The sequence below is a fragment of the Gymnodraco acuticeps genome, unplaced genomic scaffold (assembly GCF_902827175.1).
Source record: "Gymnodraco acuticeps unplaced genomic scaffold, fGymAcu1.1, whole genome shotgun sequence".
In the NCBI taxonomy this organism is placed as follows: domain Eukaryota; kingdom Metazoa; phylum Chordata; class Actinopteri; order Perciformes; family Bathydraconidae; genus Gymnodraco; species Gymnodraco acuticeps.
Window position 1 is genome coordinate 5,898,578 of NW_022990238.1, and position 27,611 is coordinate 5,926,188.

Below are 27,611 nucleotides of genomic sequence, written 5' to 3' on the forward strand. Positions count from 1 at the left end.
CAGCGACACAAAAAATCAACAGGAATAATGCTACTCTGACATTGGACGATTTTTTTACTGATGTACTCGATAGCTACATAGAATTGTTGGTATGAGCTGGCCAAATGATCCATGACAGATGCACGCAGCTGTCCTGGCATGCAGAAATGTTTGGATCTGGACAGACACATATCCAATACAAATGAAAAGTTACAAAGGTTCTCTGTTTTGCCATTGGCATCCAACTTTCTAAAAGCGGAAATAAAGAGCAGAAAAGACCAAAGGCTAGTATGCGTAATGTATATTGTCTAGTACTGTAAGTAATATTCCATAATGTACACACCATCAGCTGACACTCTGCATGCCATGGTACATGCATAGTCTTCCAATTAAAAAATGTTGTGATAGGATTAAATAAACATTTTGCAATTTAGACTTATTTTACACATTTTTAATTGTACAGTATGTCCAATGTAGTGAACCTGAAGACCTTTTTGGTGAAAAGTCAGCCAAAAGATAAACATGTAACATATTATGCCTATAGATTGATATTAATACAGGAATACATTCACATAATTGATCTGAACATTGCTGTATCAGGGTGTCCGCGGGGTCTTAAAAAGTATTAAAAGTTGATAAATCAATTTAGCGAAAATGAAGGCTATTAAAAAGTATTAAATGGCATTTTCCAAGGTATTACATTTTGTAGCTAGTTTTCAATAAGTATATCAATTCTCCAAAGAGGTTGTATTCTACAGTTTGCCTGAATGTAATCATTGCGTAGGTGTGTAGTGTGATTCTGTGTAGTTTATTTATGGCATCCCGTTGGATTTGACATCATCTGAACAGGACATCGCACGCTCACTGCTTGATAGTAAGCGAAGGTCCGTTTATGCCGGTTGTTGAACAACATTGTTATAGGGAAATGCAAGTTTGCATCTCTTGGGAACAATGCCTAAATCAAATACTACCTTCTAATGGTTTATTTTTCTAATAAACCTTGCATTGGGTTGGTCACACAATTAATTCTCTTGTGCTTTGTTCTATCTGAATTATGATAAGGAGTTATCACAAGCTGTTTAGTTGTGCTATCTTACAATCAATACTGTATAGTAAATGTGAGGTAAAGTGTGTCGCCAATGTAACCGTTTGGAAATCAAAGTGGCGATGAGGTCTTAAAATGTATGGAAAGGGTCTTAAAAAAGGTCTTAAAATGTATTATATTTGACTTCAGGATTCCTGCATATACCCTGTGTATAGTTGGACACTAAACTAGTTTGGTTTTTGTTGTCAATGTACTGGGAAAAGCACTCAATTGGATTCCAGTCTGCACGGGGTGTAGGGTCATCTTGACTTGTTTCATGGATGTGGTCTCCAATTGACCATACTCATAGGAACAAACTTTGAATTCCTGAGGCAATTCTAATTTTTCATGGCACCACTTAAATAAAAAAGCAATAAAACAGACTTGCTACCCTTGGCCCACAGAGGGATATGTCTTTCCTGCTCATCCCTATCTGTCTCTATGTCTGTATCTGTCTGCTCATCTGAGCCTCCAGCAACTTTTCCCTCTTCTTCTTCACCCTCCACTATCCCAGGTGTGAAATCCTCATCTCTCATCATCTGAGAGCTCAAAATCTGAATCTCCCTCAACTATCTCGTACAGTATATGTCTGCTTCAGTTCTGTTTCCTGCAACAGCAAGTCATTAAGTACATGAAGATGGTCCTGATTTCCACTAGAACTGACATTTATAAAAGAGCTGTTATTTCAATAACATACACTATCTGACATACACGTCCTCCTCAACATGTTGTTGTTGGTATGCCTGCCATTTTGGATGAAAATAAAGAGGAACCTCCCAGCATTTAATTGTAACCAATGACATATCACTGGAAAGCCCAAGATGTCCTCTGTACAATGAAGCAGGGATTGGTAGAGTAGCTCTAAACAGTAAAAGGATATGCATGAGAACAACATGTCCACTACAGAGGACAATGGGCTGGGTCTCTGGGATGTGAGACCATAAGACTGACTGTTTGTTACAAGCCAATCAACCCACTACCAGGGGACATCAAGAAAATATAGAATAATATGAATCAGCACATGTTTACTTTAAATACAAAAAACAATATAGTAAGCATATAATTCAAAGCAGACAGTAAACTGCAACAACATGAAAGGTATCCATATGGCTGTACGTGTTTATTAAGTTTTTGTTTTAATTCAAGTTTCATTATATTAGGCCTATATTATGTTCTTTGACACTTATAAATCTCCTGATGTAAGACTGTTAAAGAAGGATTTTAAGATCTTTATAGTCCAAAGTTTTATATCTGATGAATTATTGACATGCAAGACTGCTTATAAAAAGTAAACGTGTCATACACAGAGGTAGGTTCAATGTGCTGTGAAGATAAGTTAAAACAATACCATTTAAAGGCAATACAATATATATATATATATATATAAAGTATAATAATAATTATTATTATTACTAATATTTAAGGTCATGGTTTTGTAATCTATATCCTAAACTGGAATGATTGGCGCATCCCTTTGGACATAAATGGGTAGTTTTAAAAAAAAAAGGTGAATCCCTAAAGCCGTTTAAAGCCCACTGGCTTGTCTCTACTGAGAACTGCAGGATCTGCAGCATTCATGTCCAGTTTGAGTTAACGTGGCCCCGCCCCCTACCTCAGTTACGTCGTAGTCATGGAGAATGCGTCCTCCTCTCGTCCAATGAGAAGCGGCGCTGGGGCCATGTGTGTATTGTTTAAACTGCTCAAATCGGGCTGAGTTTTCAGACCGACAAAAACTTCCACCAAACAGAGTGATGGCGGCCGTTGTGTCTGTTAGAACAGCTGCCAGAGATGAGAGCACAGACACAGGTCTCAGTTTCGCCTCTCGTCCGCTTCACGATAACTACGACCTCCCTGTGGATGCGGGTCACGAAAGCTGGATGTCCGGAGGAGACCACCGGTATCATGAACCCGGCGGAGAGGACTCACCGTCGGACCGCGACTGTCAGCGGAGGGTCGACGAGGACCTGACATCACTGAGCCCCGAAGAGATAGAGAGCCGCTTAGAGAGAACTCGCCGGGAGTTTTACAACCGTAGAAAAATAATAATAAAGAATCTACCCTCCGACGTTAGCAATCAGGTAAGAGAAAAAAGTCCTGGAGGTTTCACTTATTGGATGATTGATTGCTAACGTTAGCCTAGCTCCAAATTGCTTTGCCATGCTACCTATCTTAGCCGAGTAGCCATTTAACTCGTTAGCTGATTTTAGGTTTGAATAGTGCGATATTTTTGTTTTAATGAATATGCAATTGGTTTAATTTAAAGGGAACACACCATAGCTGTTATTTGGTAGCCACATAGTATCATTATTGTTTTAATTCGGGGTTTGGGTTGTTAGGATTTCTGCCAGGTGGTCAGATAACTGTCAATAATGGTCATCTGTGGCCTGCATGACCTGCCACTCCTGCCTCGTAGGCAACAACTTGATAACTTTTTATATTTGGATTTTATTTTTACTATTTTAAACACCAAATCAAAACTGTCGTTGATTATCCTCCCCCACATGGCGGTTACAGGTGCAGTGGGACTTTATTCATCAGCCCATCTGTTGTTTAAGCTGGCGTTTGGTTGTATCGACCAGCCAGTGACTTACTCATGATGCCACATTTTTTTGGAACGTGCCTGACTCGTGGGGAGCGGTGAGCCTGCGGGCGGAACCATTGTTCACAGAGAGAGAGGGGGGGGGGGGGAGAGCAGTGGGAGTTCGAGATGTGAGTTGCAATATAACAAAAGGTGGAAGGTGTAGAGACAAAACGTTTCAGAAAATGCTAGATAGAATCGCCATTCGTTTGTGAATGGTCAAAAGCAGCGCAGAACAATTTATCATAGAACAATGACCTTTGACCCCTCCACAGGTGCAACTTGTTGCTAGTTTCCAAGTGACATGAATGAGTTAATTATGTGAATACCTACAGTTAAAGTGGACCGATCATGCTATATTTGAAACATATATTGTAGGGCCATACCTATATAAATATATATATTTTTTTCAAAATACCAAACAGATCCTGCATTTTAGCCATGCCTCATTTCGCTCTATTTGCTCTTTCCAGCCCTGTTTTTACAGGGGGCTGATTCTGTGAGCTGCAACTGACCCCTGCAGGAGAGGGGAGTTGGCAGTTACTTTGGCATTAGGGCAGGGATATCTAGATACTTTCCAAGGTTTGACATAATGAATTGTGCTACTTTTAAAGCAAGCAACGATGTTTTCAAATCTGTAATCAAAAAGCTCCTCAACAACACTATCGAAGCAGTTCCTGCCGTTGCTACGTTAGTTCAAACAGTAACAATGGACTATTTTTCTTAGCGGATGCATGTCAATTTAAATCAATACAACTATTTTTTAAATCAATAAAATCATTTTCTAAATCCATAAAATCATTTCAATTAATATTGGGAGTCATGTCGTTACTTTGTTGAGAATGTGGCCATGTAATAAGCGGGATAATGTGCAGCACCTAACACATAACACCTTCATGTTCTTTTCCCCATAATGACCGCGCCGCTGCACATTATCCATTACATTACATTACATTGCATTTAGCTGACGCTTTTATCCAAAGCGACTTACAATAAGTACATTCGACCAGGAAGACACAACCTTGAAGAAAACAGAATCATATAAGTACATCAGGTTTCATAGAGCCAAACATTTCAAGTGCTACTCAACTGGCTTTAGGTAAGCCAGTCCTTTATTAGTATAAAAGTGCTTCGTTAATAGTTCTAACGCTCGAAGTGGAGTCGAAAGAGATGAGTTTTCAGTTTGCGCCGGAAGATGTGCAAGCTATCTGCCGTCCTGATGTCAATGGGGAGCTCATTCCACCATCTTGGAGCCAGGACAGCAAACCCACGTGTTTTCGCCAATGGGAACTTGGGTCCCCCTCGCAGCGAGGGCGCAACGAGTCGTTTGGCTGATGCAGAGCGTAGTGCACGTGCTGGGTTGTACGGTTTAACCATGTCCTGGATGTACGAAGGGCCAGATCCATTCGCAGCATTATCCCTTACATATGATTATATAGTAATTATTCATTTGTTTTAAAGCAGGATGTGCAAACGCTTGCCTCGGGGAGGGAGAAAAAGAGCCACAGCGGAGAATAAACAGAAGGGCAACCATGCAAGGGAAGCCTTCGTCGCTGCTTTTGTGGCAGACTACAGCGCCACTTACAGGCCTGGCATATGTACTACAGCGTCTTCAGCGCTTTCGAGCGGCAATGGCCGGCCGTGGCCCAACCTCTCATGCCCCTGATAGGTGGAGAATTGACCAATAGCCGTAGCGCCACCTTCCTGACGTCAGGACAGTGTTCAAATCTGGATCAGTCTGTATCAGATCCGTTGCAGCCCCTTTTTTAGAGATTTGGGTACGGAGGAAAATAGAGAGGGTTGTGTTTTCTGACACTTGGTGAGTTCCCTGGAACACAGGGGACACATATTCATGTATAAAAGACGTACAAAAGTGCATTTTGCATGATAGGTCCCCTTTAACCAATTTACAATAAAGAAACGTCTTCTTTTAGTAAAATATTGTATGTGTGATTTCTTGGTTAAATGGTTGTATCAATTCAGATTTCTTAATGTAATTTTTGTTTTTTCTCATTCACAGGAGGTCCATGAGCTGTTGGGCAACTATGACTTGAAGTACTGCTTTGTGGATAAATACAAGGGCACAGGTTAGTTTAACTAACTTGAATTAATAATAAATTAACTTGAACTAAATCCCTCAAATGTTACCCTAGTTGTTTGCTGCTGGTTTGTATTCAAGGTGTGATTGTAGTCTGTATACCAGCGGCCCCCTTCGGCTATGAAACAAACCAATACAGCAGTGCCTTTATATTATATATTAGCTCTATGAGAAAATGATCCTACTTCTAACTTGATTTGTTACTAGGTAAAGATTTCTTTATTACTTTATGGTCTCAATTGGTAGAATTGTCATTAAAATATGATGTCCATTGTGAGTGACGGGCCTTTACAGAGGTTTTGTCCAGGTCTTGTCTGTATTTTGGTCCGAGAACTTTAATTTCACAGAGATTTCAGTTGGTAGCATTTCGGTTGTTGGTTCGGAATCTCGTGTCACTCCTGGTTGCAAAAAGACACAATATGGCAACAGCCAAAATGCCAAACAAAGTTATTTCTTTTAATTTATGTATCTAAAAAAAATATTGTTTCATGTAAGAAATCCAGAAAAATAAGTGGCTTGTGAGAAATGTGTTCAATGGGTGATATGGCTAAAATGTTATCACAATTGCTGTATATATCTCAATACTATAAATTGTTCTGTAAATTACGAAATAATTGTTTATAATAGCCCTACCATACTTTAACACATTTATTATTTTTCTTTCATTTGAAACTCTCATACAAACAAAACAATGTTCTAAAGTCATGTAACCAGAGTTCTTCCTCATCCCACTCTGCAGTTAACTTAATGTCTGCCCTCTTCATCCTTACCTTATAAGGCAGCAGGATTGGCAAGATCCAATCTGTGAATTTGATTGACATATGGTTGAACTCACTTGTCGCATCAACAGTTACTTATTTGTATGCATCAAGGAAACCAGATTCTGTGAATCAAAATGCAAAAATAATCAGTCATAAATTATCCTTAGGGGTATAAATTCACCTTGTATGCCCCAAAATGTGAGCTGCGTCTTAAATCAAGGAATTGCTTGTTTACAATGGTCTAATTGCAACAAAGATCAGGTTTTCTTTAGAAGCCTCAAAATCAATTTGTCAGGAAGATCTGACATTCAAGAGCACTTAAACAGAAAACCGCACCTTAATGTCTGATAATTATGGGGCAGGAAATAGCATAAGCCAGATGGTAAACTCGGGGTATGTCTGTTATCTACCAAACTGCCGCGGCAGATAACCTTCACATTTAGGTGTGCTTTTGTAGAAAAATAGTTGGCTGGTGAAAAAGTTAGAAGAAGAAGAAGAATTGGGAGGGATGAACCCCTCTTTAATGGTCACACATGCAGAGCACACAGTGACATTTGTTCTCTGCATTTAACCCATCCTAGTACCAGGCGTGTTTCTCAATCTCGAGTACGCTTGCTTGGTAGCACATGTCTTCCGAGTCACTTGCTTCAGAAGCGAGGCAAGAATACTTCCTGGCATTCGGAAAACAAAGAGTGGAACAGGCTAGCAGGTGTGTGTCATATGAGAGGCCCCGCCTTACATTTTCTGCCACAGATTTGGGGAAATTGGTCCGTGCGCAAAGCATTGTGGGGATTTTAAGACCGGAGTCTACACATGTGCAGCCTCGAAATGTCTCCAAACGAAGTACTCTGGGCTCAGTAGAATTCCAAGTATGCTGGACATTGGAACAGTACTTTGGCGGCACTCGATGACGTAGTATGCTTGAAATAGTGACTCTGGAGCAGCTTTACTCAAGGTTGAGAAACACCCCAGGAGTCTAGTACTAGGAGCAGCTATTGTACAGTCCCCGGGGAGCAATGGGGGGGTGGGGAGTGTTCGGTGCCTTGCTCAAGGGCACCACAGCAGGGCAGGAGGTGAACTGGGACCTCTCCAAGTAGCACTCCACACTCCATATTTTAGGTCTGGTCGGATGGTTAGGCTATAATAACCTTTTTATTTTAATTTGGCTTTCAGGCTGCAACATTTGTTGTTGTAATCCTCCGCTTCTCTTTCAAAACATGGTTTACAGGATGTTTTTGTGACACTGAGCATCACACCATAGGGCTCTGTTGTACAAGAGTCTGTCAAATTGGTATACACTTTAAATTGGTGATGTCAATACTATAAACGGGGCTATATGTGTTTTTTTAGGTTTGAACATAATCAGATAAAATGTCTTTGATTCTTGTCAGCCGTGATAGCTCCCTTTGTAGTCTCAATAAGAGAAATATTGCATTGCCATGAAAGCATGTGGGTGGTAACATTCTGCCACCAGCGTTGTCTTTTATCACACCTGGAGGACTGTTATCACTAAGGCTGGCTCCCTGAGACCTGCTGTATATGAATAATCTATTTGAATGCTGACTGAACAAATATCACTGCCTCACTTTTAACGTTTCCCTCTTTTCCCTTAGCATTTGTGACACTTCTCAATGGGGAACAGGCACAGTGTGCTATCAAAGACTTCCACCAGCATGTGCTACGGGACCGGGAGATCTCTGTGCAGCTGCAGCCAACAGACGCTCTGCTGTGCATCGCCAACCTGCCCCGCGCCTTCACCCAGCAGCAGTTTGAGGAGTTGGTGCGGCCCTTTGGTAACCTGGAGCGCTGCTTCCTGGTGTACAGCGCCTCCACGGGGCACTCCAAGGGCTATGGCTTTGTGGAGTACATGAAGAAGGACTCTGCTGCCAGGGCCAAGTCGGAGCTGTTGGGAAAGCAGCTGGGCTCCCGCATGCTGTACGTCCACTGGACTGAAGTGGGCTCCCTCACATATCCACTGCTGAACTCCAAGTGTCTCTGTGTGGACCGTCTGCCCCCCAGCCTGCTGACAGCCCAAGACCTCCGCAATGCCCTGGCTGACACCCATGCGCCAGTCTTCTGCCAGGTCAGATGCAACACAAATGAACACTCCGGGGCTGCAACTAACTTTTGTTTCATCATAGATTAAACTGCCATACATTTTCAAAAGTAGTGGAGTAATAATTTGATCTATAAAATGTCAGAATATTAGGACTTCCCAGTTTCTCAAAGTCAGATGTGATGTCTTTCTTTAATGAATGCTTATTGGTGATTATTTATCTGTTGATCGCTCAAGGATTAGTTGCAGCTCTAAAACACTGGTACAAATTGATATGATTTTAGAAAAATGATTTATCCAGATTGTATTTTACACCACAGATAATGAATGTTATTCGAGTTTGGATCAGCCATTTGATATTCCCGGATTGGATTTGAATTGAATGTGCTGACATGTGTATATGAGTTGTAGCCATGCCACTGAAGGGGTACGGATGGCAAGATTCTATTTTTGCGTATATACAAATGAAATGTTTTGGTGTTTCTGTACCCTTTCACCTTTACCCCAGTTTTCCTGTGGCCACTCAAAGTTTCTATAGCAGTGAGCATTGCTGGTTTCTATGGTGATGACCACCTGACTCCCCCAGGTGGTGTCATTCAGCAGGCTCTTCTGGAAAGAGAGAGCGTCAGCCTTTTTAACACGCATAGTTGTGCTTTCTGCTGGTTTCAGGGTTTTTAAGGATTGTGGCAAATGCAGTGATTTAAGGGAAACGTTTTAACAAAATGCAAATAGGCTTTTGTTTTGGCTTTTGAACTATTTACACTTGGTGTTTTCAAATCATGAGGCTACATTTGTTGCCGGATTAATTTTAAGGCCTGTAAAAGGAAATTCACAACTTATATTTTAGAAAAGCAACTCTGTAATAAACTTCTGTGTACAATGTTGAGGAACAGTCAAATATAAGTATTATGAGAGGTTGCCTTATAAAACCTGTAGTTGCTATCAAATTGCCTGAATGCCACCAATTAGGGGAGTCACTAGATCTGGACATTCCCTACCTATATGTGCAGCACATATGGGTGAAGGTCAAAAACCACAAGCCTAGCAGTCAGTGTTGCACCGGTCTTGCTGTATTTGTTAGCAACAAATTGCCTTTAAGATATGAGAATAACCCTTTTTTTTCTCCACACAGTTGGCTCAGGGACAAGATGGAAGTTTTCGTCGGTTTGCGGTCTTAGAGTTTCCCTCATCTGAGATGTCAGAGGAGGCGCAGCGCCTGTCTGACGGCAGGCTGCTCGGTGGGACAAACATCAGGGTGTCCTTCTGTGCCCCTGGGCCTCCTGGAAGAAGCATGTTGGCTGCTCTGATCGCTGCCCAAACCATGGTATTTAAGTCAAACTAATGTGTCATACCCCTTTCACACCAACGCGGTTCCAGGGCCGGTTCGGAGCTGGAGCTTGAAAAGCACCGGTTTTTCCTGTTCACACCGCAGCGGAGCCACGTCTAAGTTTCAAGCACCAAAAAGTTGTCGGTCTAGAAAGCAAGCATCCGCCTTTCCGCCAGCTTCAACATGATCTGTGGAAATAACATTGAGAATCAGTTTTAATGTTATACCATAGTAATTAATACTGCAAAGCTGGGTATTTTGAGCTTGGCGCATGCAGAGGCTAACAACAGCTAGCTCTAACGCCATCGAATAGGACGTATATTTACCTTCTTTCTGCTACGGAATCGTCGTTGATGATTGTAAAGAACTTTTGAATGTAGCATGTAACGACTGTAAAGTCGTTTCGACAAACCAAAACGAGTAGCGCTTCAATACAATCTGCCGTTATTGTTGTCGATGTGAGGGGTTTCCGCACGGTTTGGCTTTATGAAGCAGGCACGCAAATGGTTACGTCATGACGCAAACGATGACGCAGCACCTGTCGGGCTCTGAGCGGTGTGAACAGAGCGGGAGCTGAACCGGTTCTGAACCAGAAAAGCTCTAGCACGGAGCTAGAACGGGAAAAGCCTTGGTGTGAAAGGGGTATGAGTCAAAAGCTACTATTACATTTGACTTTGTGCTGACTGCCTGTTCTGTGTCCTGTCCTCCTCTTTTTTCTTTTCTTTTTTAAGGCTGTGAATAGGGGTAAAGGTCTCCTCCCTGATCCCACAGCCATGCAGATACTAACAGGCTTGAATAACCCTGCCACCCTCAAGATGCTGCTCAACCCGCTGTCACAGGGGCCCAAACAAGGTGAGAATGACTCACTTCCTCTTAATCAATGCCTTTTTAATTGTCGGGTTTGTTCTGGAGCTGTGAGTCCTGATGTCCTCTTTGTGTGCAGGCCTCCTCGGGGCAGCTCCCACAATGCCCCTGCTGGCAAACCCCGCCCTCTCCGCCGCCCTGCTCCAGCTGCTCCTTCAGAACCAGGCCAAGGTGCAGCAGGTACTGTAGCCTTTCTGCCTTTTTCACTCTGACATGTGGCTCCTTTGCCGCTCGGCTCGCTTTGATTCATCCTCACCCACTCACACTCTCTTTCCCCCCCCCCCATACTCTCTGCTCTTTCCTTCTTCACCATTAGCAAGTCTTTCTGGGAAATCATCTTCTTTGGGCTCAGGTGCTGCACAATAAAGAAAACCCTCTAGTCCCTTGTGTGAGTGATAATGGTGTTTTGTGTTTGGCTATTGGTGGGTAAGCTGGATTGATCTTTTTGTGTGATTGGTGATAGTAGAACGTGATGCCTGGGTGGGTAAGCTCTCGCTAGGAAATTGAGGTTTGTTTTGTGTGTGAGGCGTACTTTTGAGTGATCTGATTGGTGTGTACAAAATGTGTAAATAGCCACTCTGCAAGGACATCATTTCATACGTGGTGAGTAAGACTCAGTGTTGATTAGGTGTGCTGGTGTAGTGCAGCGGTTCTCCCCCGCTCGAGTGTTGCAGCCAGGCTGTGACCCTCCTGTGACACAGACCTTTGCTCTCTCTCCTTTGGCCAGCAGGCAGGACTCATCGGGGAGAATCCTCTGGCCGCTCTGCCTGTCCAGCAGGGAGTCCATCTGCTCGGAGACCTGCCCCAAGGTTTGACATTCCTCGACTCCAGCCGCATGTTATTTTTTTTCTTCTTCGCATATGATGCTTAACATCTGTATCCCCCCGGGCTTGTAAATAATGGTTTCTCACCTTTTTTTTTTTTTAATTGCTCATTACATTTTGCTCACAATTCAAGATGTCATGCATGTTAACATTTAAATTCAATAATCTGTCTTTTAGGTCTTGGTCTTCAAACGGATCCTATGGGCTCCCTGAAGTCAATGCAACATGGCAGATCCCTGGCAAGGGAGCAGGAGTCCCCCACAGCAATGTGCACCTTCCCCCAGACTTCCTCTCCCACCCTGCAGGGCATCTCCATGCCCCTGATGGGTGGCATGATGGGAGCAGATGGCCTCACAGCACAAGGGGTGAGGTCCCAAGCAATTTCCATAATGTATTCTACCTCTTGTATTTGTGTCTAGCGTTGTGCCCAAATGTAAATAACAGAATAATAAAAAGCCATTTTCCCCTCCGGCAAGGTATCTCTACTGGGAGACCCTCCAAAAGATGTGAACCATCCCCAGAGTGCCTTCCTCGGTGTCAACAGTGGTTTTCCCTCAGGTAATTCCCTTTTTGTTTTTAAATACTGTGTAGTTCTAGTTTTCCTACAGCTTAATAAATAGAAAAACATGTTCCAGCATATATGGATAATGTCTGTTTTCACTTTGTTACTCCAGTAGAAAGCTGCAGACCTCACCCCTATAGGAAAAGACCCACTCTAAGTAATGTGTCCAACCATCACACATATCAGAGCTTACAGCCAAATTACAACCTGCGCTACCAGGACTCCTACAGCCCCGAGTACCCTCCTCTCCACCAGGTAACCAGCGTTGAAAGACTTGTTCCATGAAAATATGTCATTGTGACCTTATGAATTTAGGGTTTAGTGCATGGCTGCTCGTTCACTGTGCTGTATGTGATCTGGTGTTTCTCCTCAGGATCCTCTGGCCCACCTGTATGAACTGCAGGAGAACCTTGATACTGGAGCTTTGGCTGGATTTCGTCAGCAGGTAGGGTTTGTCAAACATTTCAAGACCGCAGTATTTGAATTGGATTATAAGGGGGTATAACTGTTCTGAACTCAAAACCAAATCTCAGGATGAAAATGTATTATAGGCTTACTTGCAGGCAAAGTCAACTGTTAGAAATATCTATTTGTCCTCTTATTTAACGAATCAATAAGCCGTCTTAACTAATGGTTCTTGAAGTGTTGGTTTATACAATAAAACTGATACATTTTCTCTTTTTTAATTGAGTTACTCCCCTGCCACCCCTCACAAAAGTGTAACGTCTGCCCCAAACGGTGGAATTGTTTCCCCCTGGTTATTTGACGACATGCTTACTGCCCAACTCTAACACACTTTGTTTCTGCAGCTTCCCCGTCACCCTGACTACAGTGAGCGGTTCCCCCCCTACAGTTACCCTCCCAGTGAACCCATGTCCCCCTACTACAGCTCGGGGCCGGAGGACAGAAACCTTCCAACCCCCCATCTCAACAGGGTAAGCCTGAAGCTTCTGACTGTCCTCTTTTCTTTTGGAAATGTTTTCGAAGAATAATCCCATGGTCAATAATGAATGTGAGGCTGAGTGCATGAGCCTCGGTAGAAGTGTAGTCCACTGAAGGCTGCTTGTTTGTCCTCAGGCTGTGGGAATGCCTCCTGCGAGCCACGCCACAGACTTCCCCCCAGGCCTGAGCAATGCTGCCAAGGTAATATTTAAACCTTCTTGTCGAAGCGTTATGAGTCTTAACTTTTTGTGAAAATGTTTTACCTTTAAGCACATCTGCTCTTTATTGATTTTTTCAAAATTCTAGACTCCTATTGGTGGCCACAAGCGTGTGTTCTCCCGGCTGATCCCATCTCCGGAGCCGAGCCCTGAAGGGGGCTACGTGGGCCAGCATTCTCAGGGCCTTGGGGGCCACTATGCAGACTCCTACCTGAAGCGAAAGCGTATATTTTAGGTACAGCTGAATGCTTCTTGCTGTAGGAGTAGCCAATCAGCAGCCAGGACACAATGGCATCTCCTCCGCTCTCCTTTGAACTTTATAGCGTGGTGTTCCTTGGATTTGTCTCTGTACTCCTGAGGGACCCCTGGAGGGTCGGGGAGTGCAGCCTGTTGCTATCTGGACAGTTGTGTCACTTCATTAGAATTCTTGGTGGTTGTATTTTTTTCTGTTGTGTATATATGATTTTAGTGTGTTGGTAAATTTTAAGTTTTTACTTTTTTCCTTATTTTTAAAATTTGACTTTTAATTTCCTGTTGAAAAACGTGTACAGTGAAAAAAAAAAAAGGTTAACCAGGAAATGGAAGTATTTTCTCTTGATCATTTTTATTCCTGTGAGTGTGCCATATTAGCAGAGCTACATATAGTTTGGCCAGTTTTCAATGGTGGCCAGAGGCTGCTTTTCATAATGTAAAGTGAGGCTGTCCACAATTTCCGTAAAGGGACTTCGTTGTATTTAAAAACAAGCTTTAATTCAAAAGTTTACTTTTTTCTTTAAACAGCTTTCCTAATTCCATGTAAAACGTTCAGTAGTTTGTTTATAGAGATGGTGTTTTTTCTTTTTTCTCCTTTCACAGGGTTGTATATTTTGCTTTATTACTCTTTCTGGATCCAGGCCTTATTTCATTGGTTAACATACAGCTCTCCATCCACCAATGACAGCTGTATGTACCAGCCTGTGTATAATGACACTGAAGCTTTTTACCCTTCTGGCATATTTTCTCAAGCCTAATCTTTTCCACGTTGTTTGTCCTTTGATTCACACCCTCCAACTTGTTTACGGAGTCTGTTCTCTACACTGGTTGAGTGATGCACTTGGAGGTCACAATCCTATCTGTTCTCACCGCTATAAGATGCCATTCTTAAGTCTTCTCTCACCCGTATGTCCAGGAGTTAAATGTTTTCTGTTTGTATGAGTTCTGGTTTATAAAGTCTAAATTCCAAACGCCACATCTCTGGTTGAGTTGATGGGCCGGTGGACATGTGCCATTCCTTTGAGTCTTAAGATGTACTAATGGAAGCTAGTAATTGGTCAGTGACATGGCTGTCTGTTTTTCTTTTTTCTCTTTTTTTTTAATCTATCTGGTTGACAGTTTGATTGTGAAAACCCCATTACCTCTGACTTCTGCTAGGAAATGCAGCTACACTTGAGCCTTAACAGTGTTTTCTGTGACATCATCCTGCCCTGTGTTGGCTTACATCTTACCATTTCTGTGTTTTTTGCTGTGTAAATAGTTAAGCTTGATACTTTTCCAGAGTCCAAAACTTTTGTTTTTCTTAAATCATACCTGCCTCTGGTCTGGTGTTTTGAATGAATTTGCTGCTCCTCGTGTTTTTGTTGTTTGGCTGTATGTGGGACAGCTGAGTGGCGCCACAGCAGGCCGCCCATGTTGTGTATGGACCAAGAGATACTGTGTACGTACTGTATGATCATTTATTTTGATTCTACCATCTTCTCATCTGTACTGCCATTGTTGTCTCTGTATGTGTGTGATGAGAGCAAGTAAATGTTATTTAAACCTTTAATGTTGTCATTTCATTTTTTGCTTGAGCTTTACTGCAGCTGCTACATGCTAATCTTCTTTTTAGGGTTAACATATCTTTGTACTTTATCCCAAAAAGTTTGACTTGTTCTTTGGGACATGCCCTTGTTTTTAGTTTAACACAAACACATCATTTCCTCTTGAAGCACAACTGCCTTTTGGAGGTTCATTTTTGGAGTCTTAATTTCCGAATTAAGTTCAGAGGGATCCAAATTGATTTTGAGTGACCCTGAACAGATTTACATAATTTTAGATTTACTATCAAAAGTTAAAGAAAAATAAATCCCCACATGGGTTTAGAGCTGGTTAATGCAAATTGCCTTTGGTCCCATTATTATTATTGAATCATGTCATCCTTCAGTAGGGGTGCTGGCATGAAAAGAACACATTTGAGTCGAACAATCATTTATAGGCCAACCAAAGTATTTTGAGCTGCACAGAGATGCGCACAGCGGTTATCGTATTCATAATTTAGCTGATTATGTGAGTAATGAACCAGAACTGATATGCCTCCTCTCAATCAACAATGAACGCGTGCACAGCCGGATGTTTTGCTTTATTGGATTGGCAACCAACCGTAAAACTAATGCTTCTACAACCTTGCAGACAGATGTTGAGGAACAGCATGAAGTAAACAAAAGGGAAGCCTCAAAACATCTTGTAAATTTAATTGGAAACTCATTTTGTTGCCTAATATGTGAAAATAAATTAACGGTTGTTAGTGTTTCATGATGTACATAATACACTAACCTTGTAACAACCCAATAATAGCCTTTGACTTTCCTGCGTTCTTGGGTTACATGTCACCAGGCAGACGCCCTCTGCCTCCATCAGAGCGTTAATGCTGTAAATGTGACCTGTATGAATGGTAAACAAGTTATTGCTGAGAGGATGCATTGTGCTCCCTGAATGAATAATTTAACAGCCTCAGCCAGTCAGCCATAACGGCTGATAACAGGCTGCTCAAGAAATGCAAACAAGCAAATAGGATATCATAGGGAGAAGTGAAGTACATTTCCCATATGATAAGACTAGAGACTGATGATATTCAAATGTATTGAACGTGAAAAAGAGGTGAAATAATTCAGCTATGTTCTCTAAGCCCAGTATTTTCTGTTGAGCAGACTCTGAAGGTAAAGGCATGTCAAACTGAGCTTAAAGTGGTCTGCTCGGGTGATTGGCCCTTTGCATCGCCGTCCCTCACCCTTCACACCGAGGGGCTAGGGGGCAGGAGGCAGGGAGAAGAGCTCCTCTTCCTCTCAGCACTCATCAGGATGAAGGGTTTGTATTAGTCGTAATTCATGTGGACCTGCTGAGCCCTGAGCTGATGGAGCTTTCCCCTGATGGGCAGAAACACAGCTGCAGTACATTTCTCATAAGAGTCTGCCTTTTCTTGACCATTGGATATTGTCTTGGACATTTCTCAGCCAGCAACTTTTTTGGCTGTTGTGATGCCCAACAAATAACTATCATTAATATTTAAAGAAAAATGGAAATGAGAACGTATAGAAGACATGCTGGGTTGTTTTTGAGACCTGCTGGCACTATATTAATGGGGTTTTCCCTGTCATTGGGTATATTTGTCTGTAATTCTTCAGGCACCCTTGAATTATGTTCTCATACCTGCAGCCAGTCTACCCAGAGTTCTCAGAGGGATTCACCGAGGCTCGGCGGACGCTGTGTCAGACACATTTAGATTTCTGCCTTTCATGATTTCCACCCACACAGTCACCCTGCACAGTTGCTGGTGAATGCTGCAGAAACATGCGATTTTACCAAATACAGAGAGGGAGAGCTCTGACGGCAGATCACTGCAGCATCATGTATCACCCACCACACACAAATCAAGGGGACGTTTTATTTCTGGAGCTTTCTGTATGTGTTGAACATGTCACTGACCTTACCTTTACTGCCATGTGTTTGAATGTAGATGGGAAAAAACAGATCCACTGTAAGCTACTTTTATAAAACTAAATTCACATCTGCAGTGATTTATTACTGCTTTATTCGATATACGAGCAACAAAGAGTAACCAAAAAGGGTATGTCACAAGTGCTGTTTATAGCAAGATTAGTCATAGAAAGCAGCCCACTCCCCCTGTGACAAACAGTCTATAAAACAGTGAAACATCTCCACAGCACAGGAGAGAGCTGTCTTTTGCTAAATTCAGGCGAGGGTGAAAGTCACTCAGTTTGAACGGTGCTCGTGCTTACAGCCAAACAAGATTATATTATAGTAGGGAATTCAATTCCAAGCCAGAACATGTACCCTTATCCCCCTGAAATAAGCTTGGCTATTGTTACACTCTTCATTTTCATCTCTTCCAGTCGATCCCCTGTGTAATAGTATCAGTGTATAATATAAGATAACCATTTGTGGGAAAACAAAAGCTATGTTTCCCAGCACAGTGTTCTAATGCACTGAGAAAACAAACGTTATACATACAGTCATTCTCATTTTCTGGATAGATATGCTTACATTTAAGTTTGATTATTTAATTTCCCTAGCATCAGACATTGACTGTAGCAGTGTGATGGACCTGGTTAAAGCATCAGGCTGAGAGTTTCATTCACAGCGAAGCAGTAGCAAGGTAATGTAGAGTTTTTTCCACCACACCCAAAAACCTAATCTCATCTCTTTGAGAATCTTCTCTCGTCCTCCTCTCCCCTGTTGAATCATATCTCCTGTCCAGACTCGGATCCTTTATCCTGCGCACAGCTCTCATTCCTCTCTTATGTCCGTCCTGCCACTTGTCTCTTACATGATTACAATTGAATCAAACCATATTGTAAGAACACGTTGTCCGTGAACCCTGCATTTATTTTTCTCTGTGTTTTTTTATCTAATAATTAAATGTAAGATGGTTATTCATTGTGGAACTCCTTGTTTATTGCCTTAAGCACATATTATTTGAATGTAAAAAACAGAGTGCAACAACAACAAAATGTTATGCTTTAATTTGTATGTCTTTAAAGGCACAATATATAATCCAAATGTAAACTGAAACCTGCCATCACCCACACATTGACTGAAGGGTCTTTAATTATGATGACAGACACAACGATTAAATTAAAGTGCTGATGCTGTTTGACTGGCCAGTTGTTAAAGACAGATTATACTTTTCATATAACATTAAAATTCTTCGATTAGATTTTCAAACATGCATAATTAATGTGGTTGTAGTAATGCATGATGGGCACTTTAAGTCGTTTTTTCCTGGTCTTCCACTTCCATTGTGCCCCCCTGTTTCACCAGTACCATATCACACACCAGGGCCCACTAAAGTGCATTGTGGGAGCTCAGCCTTGTGGTCTTTCTGACACTTGATTCTCATCTCCAGTTGCCCTTATAGCGCCGCAACATCATTAGTAGAAGTTTTAAGAAGCTTTCAAATCTAGTTATCAAATCATTTAAAGCCTCCCTGGTCCTCATCTCGTCCATAAAGTGAAACCTTGCCTCCCATGTTGCAACATTTTCCGATCTAACTGCTCCTCGGCCTTCTACTCAAGACACATTTCAGAAAGATCTGATTGGTTTGGAAAAAGAAAACATTACTTAAGAGGAAATGAGGCGAAAAGTGGTGGCACGCTCGTGCTGCTTGAGAGCACACAGAATCACTTCTGAATGATTGTGTTGTTCAGTGTGTGTAGGATTTGTGTTAACGCACATGCACACAGTGTGGACAGGAGGACATTACGCCCACACCGCTGCACCTCCACAGGAAAAGAAAAAGACAATCTGAAATTATTTTAGGAATCCTTTATCACACCTAATATAAATGACCCACTAGCTTGCTGAATCACTGTTACATATTACTGCAACCATGTCTAAGCATGCCGATACTTCCTCCTCTCTCACACATACCTACATTTAAGGACTTTCAATCTACTTTTCATTGTCCTACATGTGTGTTTACACGCATGTAGACACACATACAGAGTAGCTGCCAGACTATTGCACACAGTCAGGAAAGAGGTGTGAATTAATATTTCATGGCCCTCCACTGGCAGAAAGTGGATTTATTTCCCAGCATTCCCTGATGCCCGATGTGTAGACTCAGTGTGGGCCAGAGGCCAGACAGGCTGCTGATGGTCCTTCGGCTCGATATGCAAAATCTGCTGCCTTCTGTGAATATCTGTAAGCTAGAGACATTATTTACATGTTCAGTTTAAGCTACATCTCCACCGTACACACTCACCAACATTAAAATAAAACGGCAATAATGCATGTCACGCTGTACTTCACCATGGCCTGCATGACCCTCCTATCCACATGCACTGAGCTAGCAAGACTGCTTGGCATTTCAATTATTTGTCACAATATGAATGTATAATGCAGAGATCTATTTGGCCAGGTTGATGGTAATAAATCAGATGCTCACTCAATGAAGTGTGAAGCTGACTCAAGCACGAGGAAAGATTGTTCCCCCATACCCCATCATACGTTCTTTATCTGGGGAATTATCATAAGAATACATTTATACATGATGAGTTTACATAAGGTCCATTGTCTATGTCATCAAAAAGTACTTTTACGACAGAGTACAACATTCTTGCACAAGGAGCTGGTTAGAAATGTTCCTACATTCCACAAAAACATTACCCATGCCACATTCCGATCTGCATACTTGTTGGTCAAGATTTCGCGCATATGAGAGCCATGAGACCAAAACCCTGGGTAATTAATAAAATAGCTCACTGTGTTTGGGCATTTCTTTCCTGCGTTCCTACAAGTGAGTTCTCCTTGTTAGCATGCAGCAGTTACAGACTCCTGGAGTCTTTGCTTGCTCATTCCCATTCTGATGAAGCATCTGAATCGTATTTTAAATGTTGGTTAAATCCTTCTAATTGTCCTTCAGAGAGAAATTCCTTGCAGCACGATTCAATTCAATTGAAGTATCGTATTTCTTTTTTAAAAGTGTTTCCCAGTGTAACAATAGTCTAATCTGTGATTCTGATAAGCAGCTTGGAGTTGCTCATTTAGGATTTTTATGAACCATTTCTAGACCCAAAGCAGCCTTTAAATAAAACACTATAGTTGTATGGTCATCGGCTTTAAATGGGAAATTAAAGATATTTCCACCTATTCTCTCTGCGTCCAGATACAGACAGCTTTTTCATTTTTCCCTTTTCATTTTCTAAGGACATGTACTGCACTTTAACATTGTCTCTCAAGGAGACAATATTGAATACTTTGGAACAGCTGCCCTGGGAGAAAATAATCATTTAAAGTTGAAATTAAATTGCAGATTTGTTCTGAATCATAGCGAGGAAGTAAAGTCCCCAGCGTCATTCAATGCTTCAAGGTAAATATATTCAAGGATATATTCTTTTCATTCTAAATCACATATCACAGTTGTGTGTAAAGAAAGGGGTCTTTATGATTACATTTTACGTGTTTCTTTTTGTTCTAAAGAAACGTGCAATGAAGGTTAAAGTTATGATCATATCAAACCGACAGATTGTAAGCATTGAGCCACTCACAAAAGTTTAAAACCTAACATTTTCGACTCGTCTTATTTTGATAAATGCGACAAGCAAACAAGCATGTTAAACTGTGCCTTTTCTTTCAATTTCAGCTGAGAACACACTTCTAAAATTAGACCTTGGCTTTTAAAGAAGCAGACAAAATGATGAATGCCTTAGTGTTGTGGCTGAACTACTGCAATGCTTCTGTACGTGCCTACTCCAACCTTCTGCAGCTCACCTCCAGTTAAAATGCTTCTGCTGTTGCTTTTCTCTGAAGGTTACCACAACATTTCTAAAGTAGTTCAAATAGCTTTGAATTGTGTGAGTGCATTTCGTGATCCAGTAACACAGTGTATGTGTAAACTATTTGATGTCCATTATATCAAGAGCACGGATTGCGTTCATTCCGGATGACTAACTGCGTTTCAGTGCTTAATTTATCAAACAGTGTCAGCTCTGGAAAATCCACTTATGCTTAGTGTTTATAGGGTTCAAAAACAACATATTCACATTATTACCCCTACAGCTGTAAGCCTAAACCGACCACATTTAGGTAAAACACACAGAACATCTGTTGATGCTAGTTCATACAGTATCACTTCTTCTGAAGCAGTTTTAAACTCAATACCTTCATACAATTGCAATTTTTTGTTAATGTATTGCACTACACAGTATGCATGTAGAATCATAGCTCAAAGCAATAATTCTTCTCATAAAACAGACTGTAAACACACCTGGGTTTTTATTTCTGTCTAGCTTGCTCTGAAGGGCAGACAGCTGGAAATGAGCACGGAATAAACTAAAGATTGAATTTAGGGTGAGGCAGAAAAAAGCGTGTGGACAAAAGGGAAACCACTTTTTACAGCGCCAGTCTATGTGTGACAGAAGTACTTACAGTATAGATGGAAATTCGACTAGAAATCTGCACGCTCTCTGCTCTGTGAGGCTGTGAAGCTCACCAGAAAACAAAAGCTGTTGGTTTGGACCACTTGTCTGTTTATGGTTATGCATATTCTCCATGAAACCATAAGAACTGTGAGGGTTGGCATGAAGAACATGTTGATTTATTGTCAGAATACAGGAATATTTGGACATGTAGAAAATCTCTTGGTATTACTATGCCCTACATTTCTTTCTGGTCACGTTCTTTCCTTCTGTTTCAATCTTTCAGAGCCCAGGCACGAGGGAAATGAAGGAAAGCTTTCAGAGGACCCCTGGGAAAAAGTGGACTTTCAGTTAATTGTAAGTGGCACCACTGCTTCCCTTGACACTGCTTTTGTCCTGCTGCACACACACTACACATGAAGGGCAGCAGACGGTTGTCTCCGGCGGCCCCCGGCTAATGAGCTCGACTCGCCTGAGGTGTGAGGCCTGAGGTCAGGTCTGCTGCGCTGTAGTTCAGCCAGCCAGCATCGGATGGAGCCAGTGGGCGGCGTTGTAGCAGATCTTCACCAAGACTCTCCACAACCACTCACTATGGCTTTATCAAAGTAAATAACCATTTCCTTTTGGTTTATGACTATTTTAACCCAATGCCAATGGTTCGGCTTATTGAAAACTTATACTTAAAGGATTGGTTGCTGTTCTGAGTTTGTATCTTCATGGTTGATTGCACTTATTGTAAGTCACTTTGGATAAAGGCATCAGCTAAATGAAGCGTGTCTGTAAATAGTTTTTTTTTTGTTGCATTTATGGCACCAAGATGTTCAATTAATCAGTTTACAGCTGTCAGTGCCACCATTGATGCTGTTCAGACATCACTCCTGGGAGCATTCAAACTGTGCTGGCAGGAAAAGAAAAGCAGCAGCATTGAAAAGTTGTCAGTCCATCCAAGCATCCGCTGTCTATTTTTTAGCTCCTTATCTGTGTCAGGGTTACCAGCGGCAGCAAGCAGAGACGTCCAGATGTCTCATTTCCCAGTAGCCGACTCCAGCTCCTCTCTGGAAATCTGAAGGCACTTCCAGGTCAGCTGAGGCTGTCATGAGTCCACTCATGCTGATTCCCGGTGGGCTGTTCACCAATTGGAAATGTGAGCTTATCTTCTCTAAGTGCTCAACAGCTGTCACTCAACATTGAGGGCCTCAAGAACTGTCTTACAGCCATGTTCTTCACAGCCAGTCTGATACGCTCCTTCTCATAACCACAGGTACATTATTTATGTGATGTACCCATATATAGTACACAGAAACCCAAACTCCATCTGGAGAAATATAGCATTCCATCTAAAAGTGGCAAATCAGGAATAAGATATGTTCCCAGATCTGGGCATGCTCGTATTCGTCACATGTCATAGTCAGCTATACAAACTCCTCCAAAGCAATTTGGACAAAAGGTTGAAAATTCTGCAGACACTAAAGACTCACCTTAATGTCAGCTAAAGCCTGTCTGACTGCAGATCCACATCCATTATCAGAATCAACCTTATTGGCCAAGCAAGTGTGCAAATAAAAGGATTTTTTTATATTCTTAATGTTATTCTACAGAAATAGACATAACAGCTAAGAACAAGAACAATGAAGCTGAACGTGGTAAATATAAACATTGACTATGACATATATAAAAAAATTAAGTACTTCTGAGTTTGATTATTCAATGTAGGTTAAATACTCTCAATCACTAAAGAGAAACAGTACCATCCACAAATAATAAAAGCATGTTCCCTCTACTCCTAGTCAACACAACTAGCACCTGATTGGGCAATACATTGAATTACATGTACACATTGATCCCAGCCTGACAGAGGTCAGATCATTGTCACAAATGTCACTACAGTCAGATGCTTTCATCCAAAATGTTAGTGCCATTAGCTGCGGTGTCCCTGGTGGGAATAGGACCTTTCATCTTACAGTCTGAGTGCCCTGCCCAGCTCCAAAACAGGATAGAGTTTAATTATGTTCTTTATCTAAAAATACCAGCCGAAAGGAAATATTAGGGGAGGTACTGGGAGGTGTCAGTGTACTCCTCAATCAGGAAGAAGCTAAGTAATAGGGACAATTTTCAGCTAGAAATAGGTCAAATGACTAACAGTGGCATTTTAAGATGCCTGATCTTGTAAGCCTTGTTCCCAGCTGCCATCATCATTTGAGCAATTTGCTGTGTTTGTTTTCTGTCAAGGAAATGCGCAGTGAATGCGTGCATGGGGCAAAACATAATGGATGAGCACATAAAAGGTTCAAAACACTCCAGTGCTGACAAATCACTGAGGAGAACAACCATCCAACCACCATAGAGATAGACTGGACTGAGAGGGAGAGAGGGAGGTAGAGAGGGAGAGGGAGCTTTGTGGTGAAGCCAATGTTTGTCGTCGAACTCCAGCAAATATGAGGATGGGAAGATAATGGCCCACACTGAACAGAATGGCTGAACCTCCGAAATTATCAATTTGTGTCATTTTATGATGCATTCTGACAAAACTAAGCCTGGAGAAGAGAGTGGACAGAAAGGAACAAATGATCGCATCTGTTTTTTCAACCCATTCTTCATACCATCCTGAGGTATTGAGGAGGAAGGATGGTTTTTGAGTGCAGTGTGCCATCTTTTTGAAATCACTGGATCTAACATCTCCATGGAGGAATTACTGGAGACATCTGCGCGCTCCGAGATGCCGTAGCTCTACACGAGCCGTGATAGATTGAGTACTTTTATGGAAATTGCTTGGACATTTCTGAGAGACGTGCGGGCAGCAATAATACCACACACATAAGCCAGCGCCGGCGATCTGTGTGTCTCTGCAATAAGTGGCTGATAAAAAGCAATAAACTCTCTAAAATAAATACAGTCATCCGGTTGTGCGCCATGGGCGACGAGGCGTCAAACTTCAGGGGAAGCAGCAGGACCGGTGTCTCATCACTAAAACGCAGGACTGGTGAGGATCACGGCAGAGGGGAGAGTCTACTAAATTAAAACTGATCTCCACTGAGAACAATGAGATTAACGATTTTTGAGTTGCCAGATTACCACTGTGACAGTTTTTGATGTTATTCAGAAAACACGATTCAGATCTGGGCTGTGCTGGACTTGGTCACTTTGATTTGTTCGAGTGGCAGAGAGGGACATGAAATGCTTTGTTTTGTGCTTGAAATAAACGAATACAGCCATATCATTTAAGAAATAACTTTTAAAGGGGATCTTTCATATTTTTGTTTGCACTATGATGGAACGATCGCCGTGCTCGAAGAAGAGCCTGTCCCTGTCGCTCCCGGTTCCCCGGGAAGGACAGGCGACTCTGAAGCCTCCGCAGCATCTTTGGAGACAACCCCGGACCCCCATCAAAATCAAACACCGGGGCTACTCCGACACCGACCGGCATCACCACCGGCACATGGAGCGCTCAGACGCCGTGGATACGACCGACCGACCAGGACTGAAAAAGTCTCGGATGTCTTGGCCGTCCTCTTTCCACGGGACCACAAACACCTCCATCGGAAATTGTGTCGGGAATAAACGGTAGGCGAGAGAGGAGTGTGCATACCAAACATCCCAATAATAGCCCATGACAGCCCACAAGGCATATGCGTAAACGAGAGGGGAGGAGGGGGTGCATTTTAATGAGTGCGTAATAACGCAGTGTGCCTGAAGGGTTAACTGATATGAAGCGCTTTCTACCGGGAGGCGGGACGCGTGGGTTTTCGGTGCTGATGCGTTATGCGTCTTTGGATAGACTGTCAGATGGGTATGAAGCGCAAACCGGTCCACCCACTCGAAACGCAGGAGCAGCATCTGTAGAAACCAGGAACATCTTAAAGAGCGTCCACATGTCAGGTGGTACAGTCGCTTTAATGGCACCAAAGGTCTAGTGGGTGCGATGGAGCGTGATGCACTGACATATTGACATGCAATACAGGCCTTTATGAGCTTGTTTGCAGAGGGAGGTCTGGAGCCCTCTGTTTATGCACTCTGCTGCCCTTTAGCAAGGCACTGAGTCTCAGGTGTGGTGAGGTGGAGATTAGGTTGATGGTGGGAAAAAGATGTGAAAAAGTCATAAAGTGTTACCTGGACTGTCAAACAGAAGCTTCTAATGTGCACCAATGGCTGCTCTCAGATGTGACAGTAGAACATCACTGCATTAGGGGGAGGACATCAAACACAGCAGAATGATATGATACTTTAACTCCACCAGCTAACAACTCTTCCAGCACTTAAATCAAATTACACTATGCATGTTAATCAAGCAGATTGAATTAGAGGCATTTCATTAAGTGAGTCATGGAACGATACATTTTCCTTACACAACAATTGCTTAATTTATCCTCTTACTTAGAATCCATCATGGTTTTCTTTTTATCATTTGCTTCTCCATATAGAAGTACTCTTCTTAAATAGATTATAGAAATGACAGCCTCTTCAGTGTTGCCAGGGGCTAGGTTGGCACATTTATGTTATCTTTCACATGTTTCTAAACAGTCATATCCCTGTTTCTGAGAGAGATTGTCACAAAGAGAAATGCAAGGCTATTAATTCCGGTCGCTCCCTCTTCCGCTCTGTCCTTTGTGTGACCTGAAATCCCCAGATGTTTCTGTAAGTGAAGGAGTTAGTTAACATGTTGGACTGTTTCCGACTCCTTTATCATATCCCTCACCCTGAGAAAGCCCCAATGTGCTCCTACAACATTTAACAGGATGATTTTTAGACATCCCTGAGAAGGTGCTGCATCTCGAAAGGACGGTTGGGTCCTTTTTAAAATAATTGTGTATGCTTTTCTTTTCTTTTTAATGCCACAGACGGCCTTCCCAGCAGGCCCCTGAGAAAAGGGCCAACTCCAGCTGACTGGAGGAAGGGCTGATTTGTATTTTAGTCCTCAGGACACGCTCTGAGGCAGTCCAATCTTTAGTGCATTGGGACTGACTCTGCCTGCCCTTCTCCTTCTGTGGGCGGCAAACCATGAGAGGGCAGAGGGAGAGAGAGAGAGAGAGAGAGAGAGAGAGAGAGAGAGAGAGAGAGAGAGAGAGAGAGAGAGAGAGAGAGAGAGAGAGCGAGAGAGAGAGAGAGAGAGAGAGGTAATTTGATTCAGACACCAAGCTGGCTCCAACTGTGTGTGTGTTCATGTGTGTGTATGAGCCTTAGCACATCCATGAGGTGATGTGTACGGTATGTGGGTGTTTGTACTACACATTGGTCAGGAAGGAGGGTGCTCAGAGGAATGGAGGCTGGTAGATGAAAGTTGTGTGTCATGAGTAGTGGTGAGATGCCGCATGCACAGTATGTGTGTGTGTGTGTGTGTGTGTGTGTGTGTGTGTGTGTGTGTGTGTGTGTGTGTGTGTGTGTGTGGTGTGTGTGTGTGTGTGTGTGTGTGTGTGTGTGTGTGTGTAGAGGTATTTATGAGTGGGCTGTGCCCAGGTTAGTGTCTGACCCGTAGCTCGTATGGATTGCAATAACCCTTATTTAATCTGTTTTCATATCAGCGAGAGGCCACAGGGATTTCCGTTGTGTTTATATTATTTTCATTATTTTCACATAACACAACTGTATATCCTGCCTCCTTACTTACGTCCGAATAAAGGATGCTTCGAGCTGAATGCCTCATCTCCTCGCTTGATTTATCAAGCTTTATGAACATCTAGCTCAAGGCTACATTGACTCAAGCCTATGCACAGCAGTGCTATGTACATCTGCTCTCAGTACCACTCTCAATCTCTGGAAATACATTTCACCAATCCCTAAATGTTAAAGAAGACAGAATCAGGAGTTACCCCCTTAATCCTGCTTAGATTTACAAAGGCCCATATTACTAAACAAGTATTGTCACAAATTGTCCCAAATGGAGGCTGATTACCCTCTTGCTGTGATTTCTTTATGGAAAGATGTGAATTCTGGATATAATTTCAACATTTTAAGATTATTTCAACAAGTTTTTGCAATTTTCATGACAAATTTTGATCGGTCAAATGTATTTGCTAAGGAACATGAAGTGACTTTGTTGTTGGAGAGTGGAAAAAGTCATTTGTCTTTGATTAGTTTGGTGCTGATCGACCTAGCGGTGACCTTTTTGTCTCGAGCAAGCAGACCGTTCAATCACAGAAGAGTTGATCA

General features: G+C 42.2%; 2 protein-coding genes across 5 annotated transcripts in view; both read left to right on the forward strand.

Moving 5' to 3' along the window:
* The first annotated feature begins 2,778 nt into the window (after positions 1-2,778).
* On the forward strand, positions 2,779-15,097 carry raver1 (ribonucleoprotein, PTB-binding 1). 4 transcript variants are annotated; one of them, XM_034220368.1, is made up of 15 exons: positions 2,779-3,141; positions 5,662-5,728; positions 8,114-8,583; positions 9,689-9,880; positions 10,615-10,735; positions 10,827-10,927; positions 11,064-11,135; positions 11,478-11,556; positions 11,749-11,936; positions 12,048-12,129; positions 12,246-12,388; positions 12,507-12,578; positions 12,943-13,068; positions 13,211-13,276; positions 13,382-15,097. In XM_034220368.1, exons 1-15 carry the CDS (start codon positions 2,815-2,817, stop codon positions 13,526-13,528), a joined length of 2,253 nt encoding a protein of 750 aa, XP_034076259.1. In that variant the 5' UTR covers positions 2,779-2,814; the 3' UTR covers positions 13,529-15,097. The 4 variants fall into 4 exon arrangements, with proteins under 4 accessions (XP_034076259.1, XP_034076256.1, XP_034076258.1 ...); XM_034220365.1 differs by lacking the exon at positions 11,064-11,135 and having other exon boundaries at positions 11,475-11,556; XM_034220367.1 differs by lacking the exon at positions 11,064-11,135 and having other exon boundaries at positions 11,475-11,556; positions 12,249-12,388.
* Positions 15,098-23,843: 8,746 nt separating this feature from the next.
* Positions 23,844-27,611, forward strand: part of pde4a (phosphodiesterase 4A, cAMP-specific) — a 43,837-nt gene continuing 40,069 nt past the window's right edge. The window contains exon 1 of the mRNA XM_034220359.1: positions 23,844-25,028. Coding sequence (XP_034076250.1) covers positions 24,733-25,028 — 296 coding nt within the window. The 5' untranslated portion in view covers positions 23,844-24,732. The remainder of the gene's footprint in view (positions 25,029-27,611) is intronic.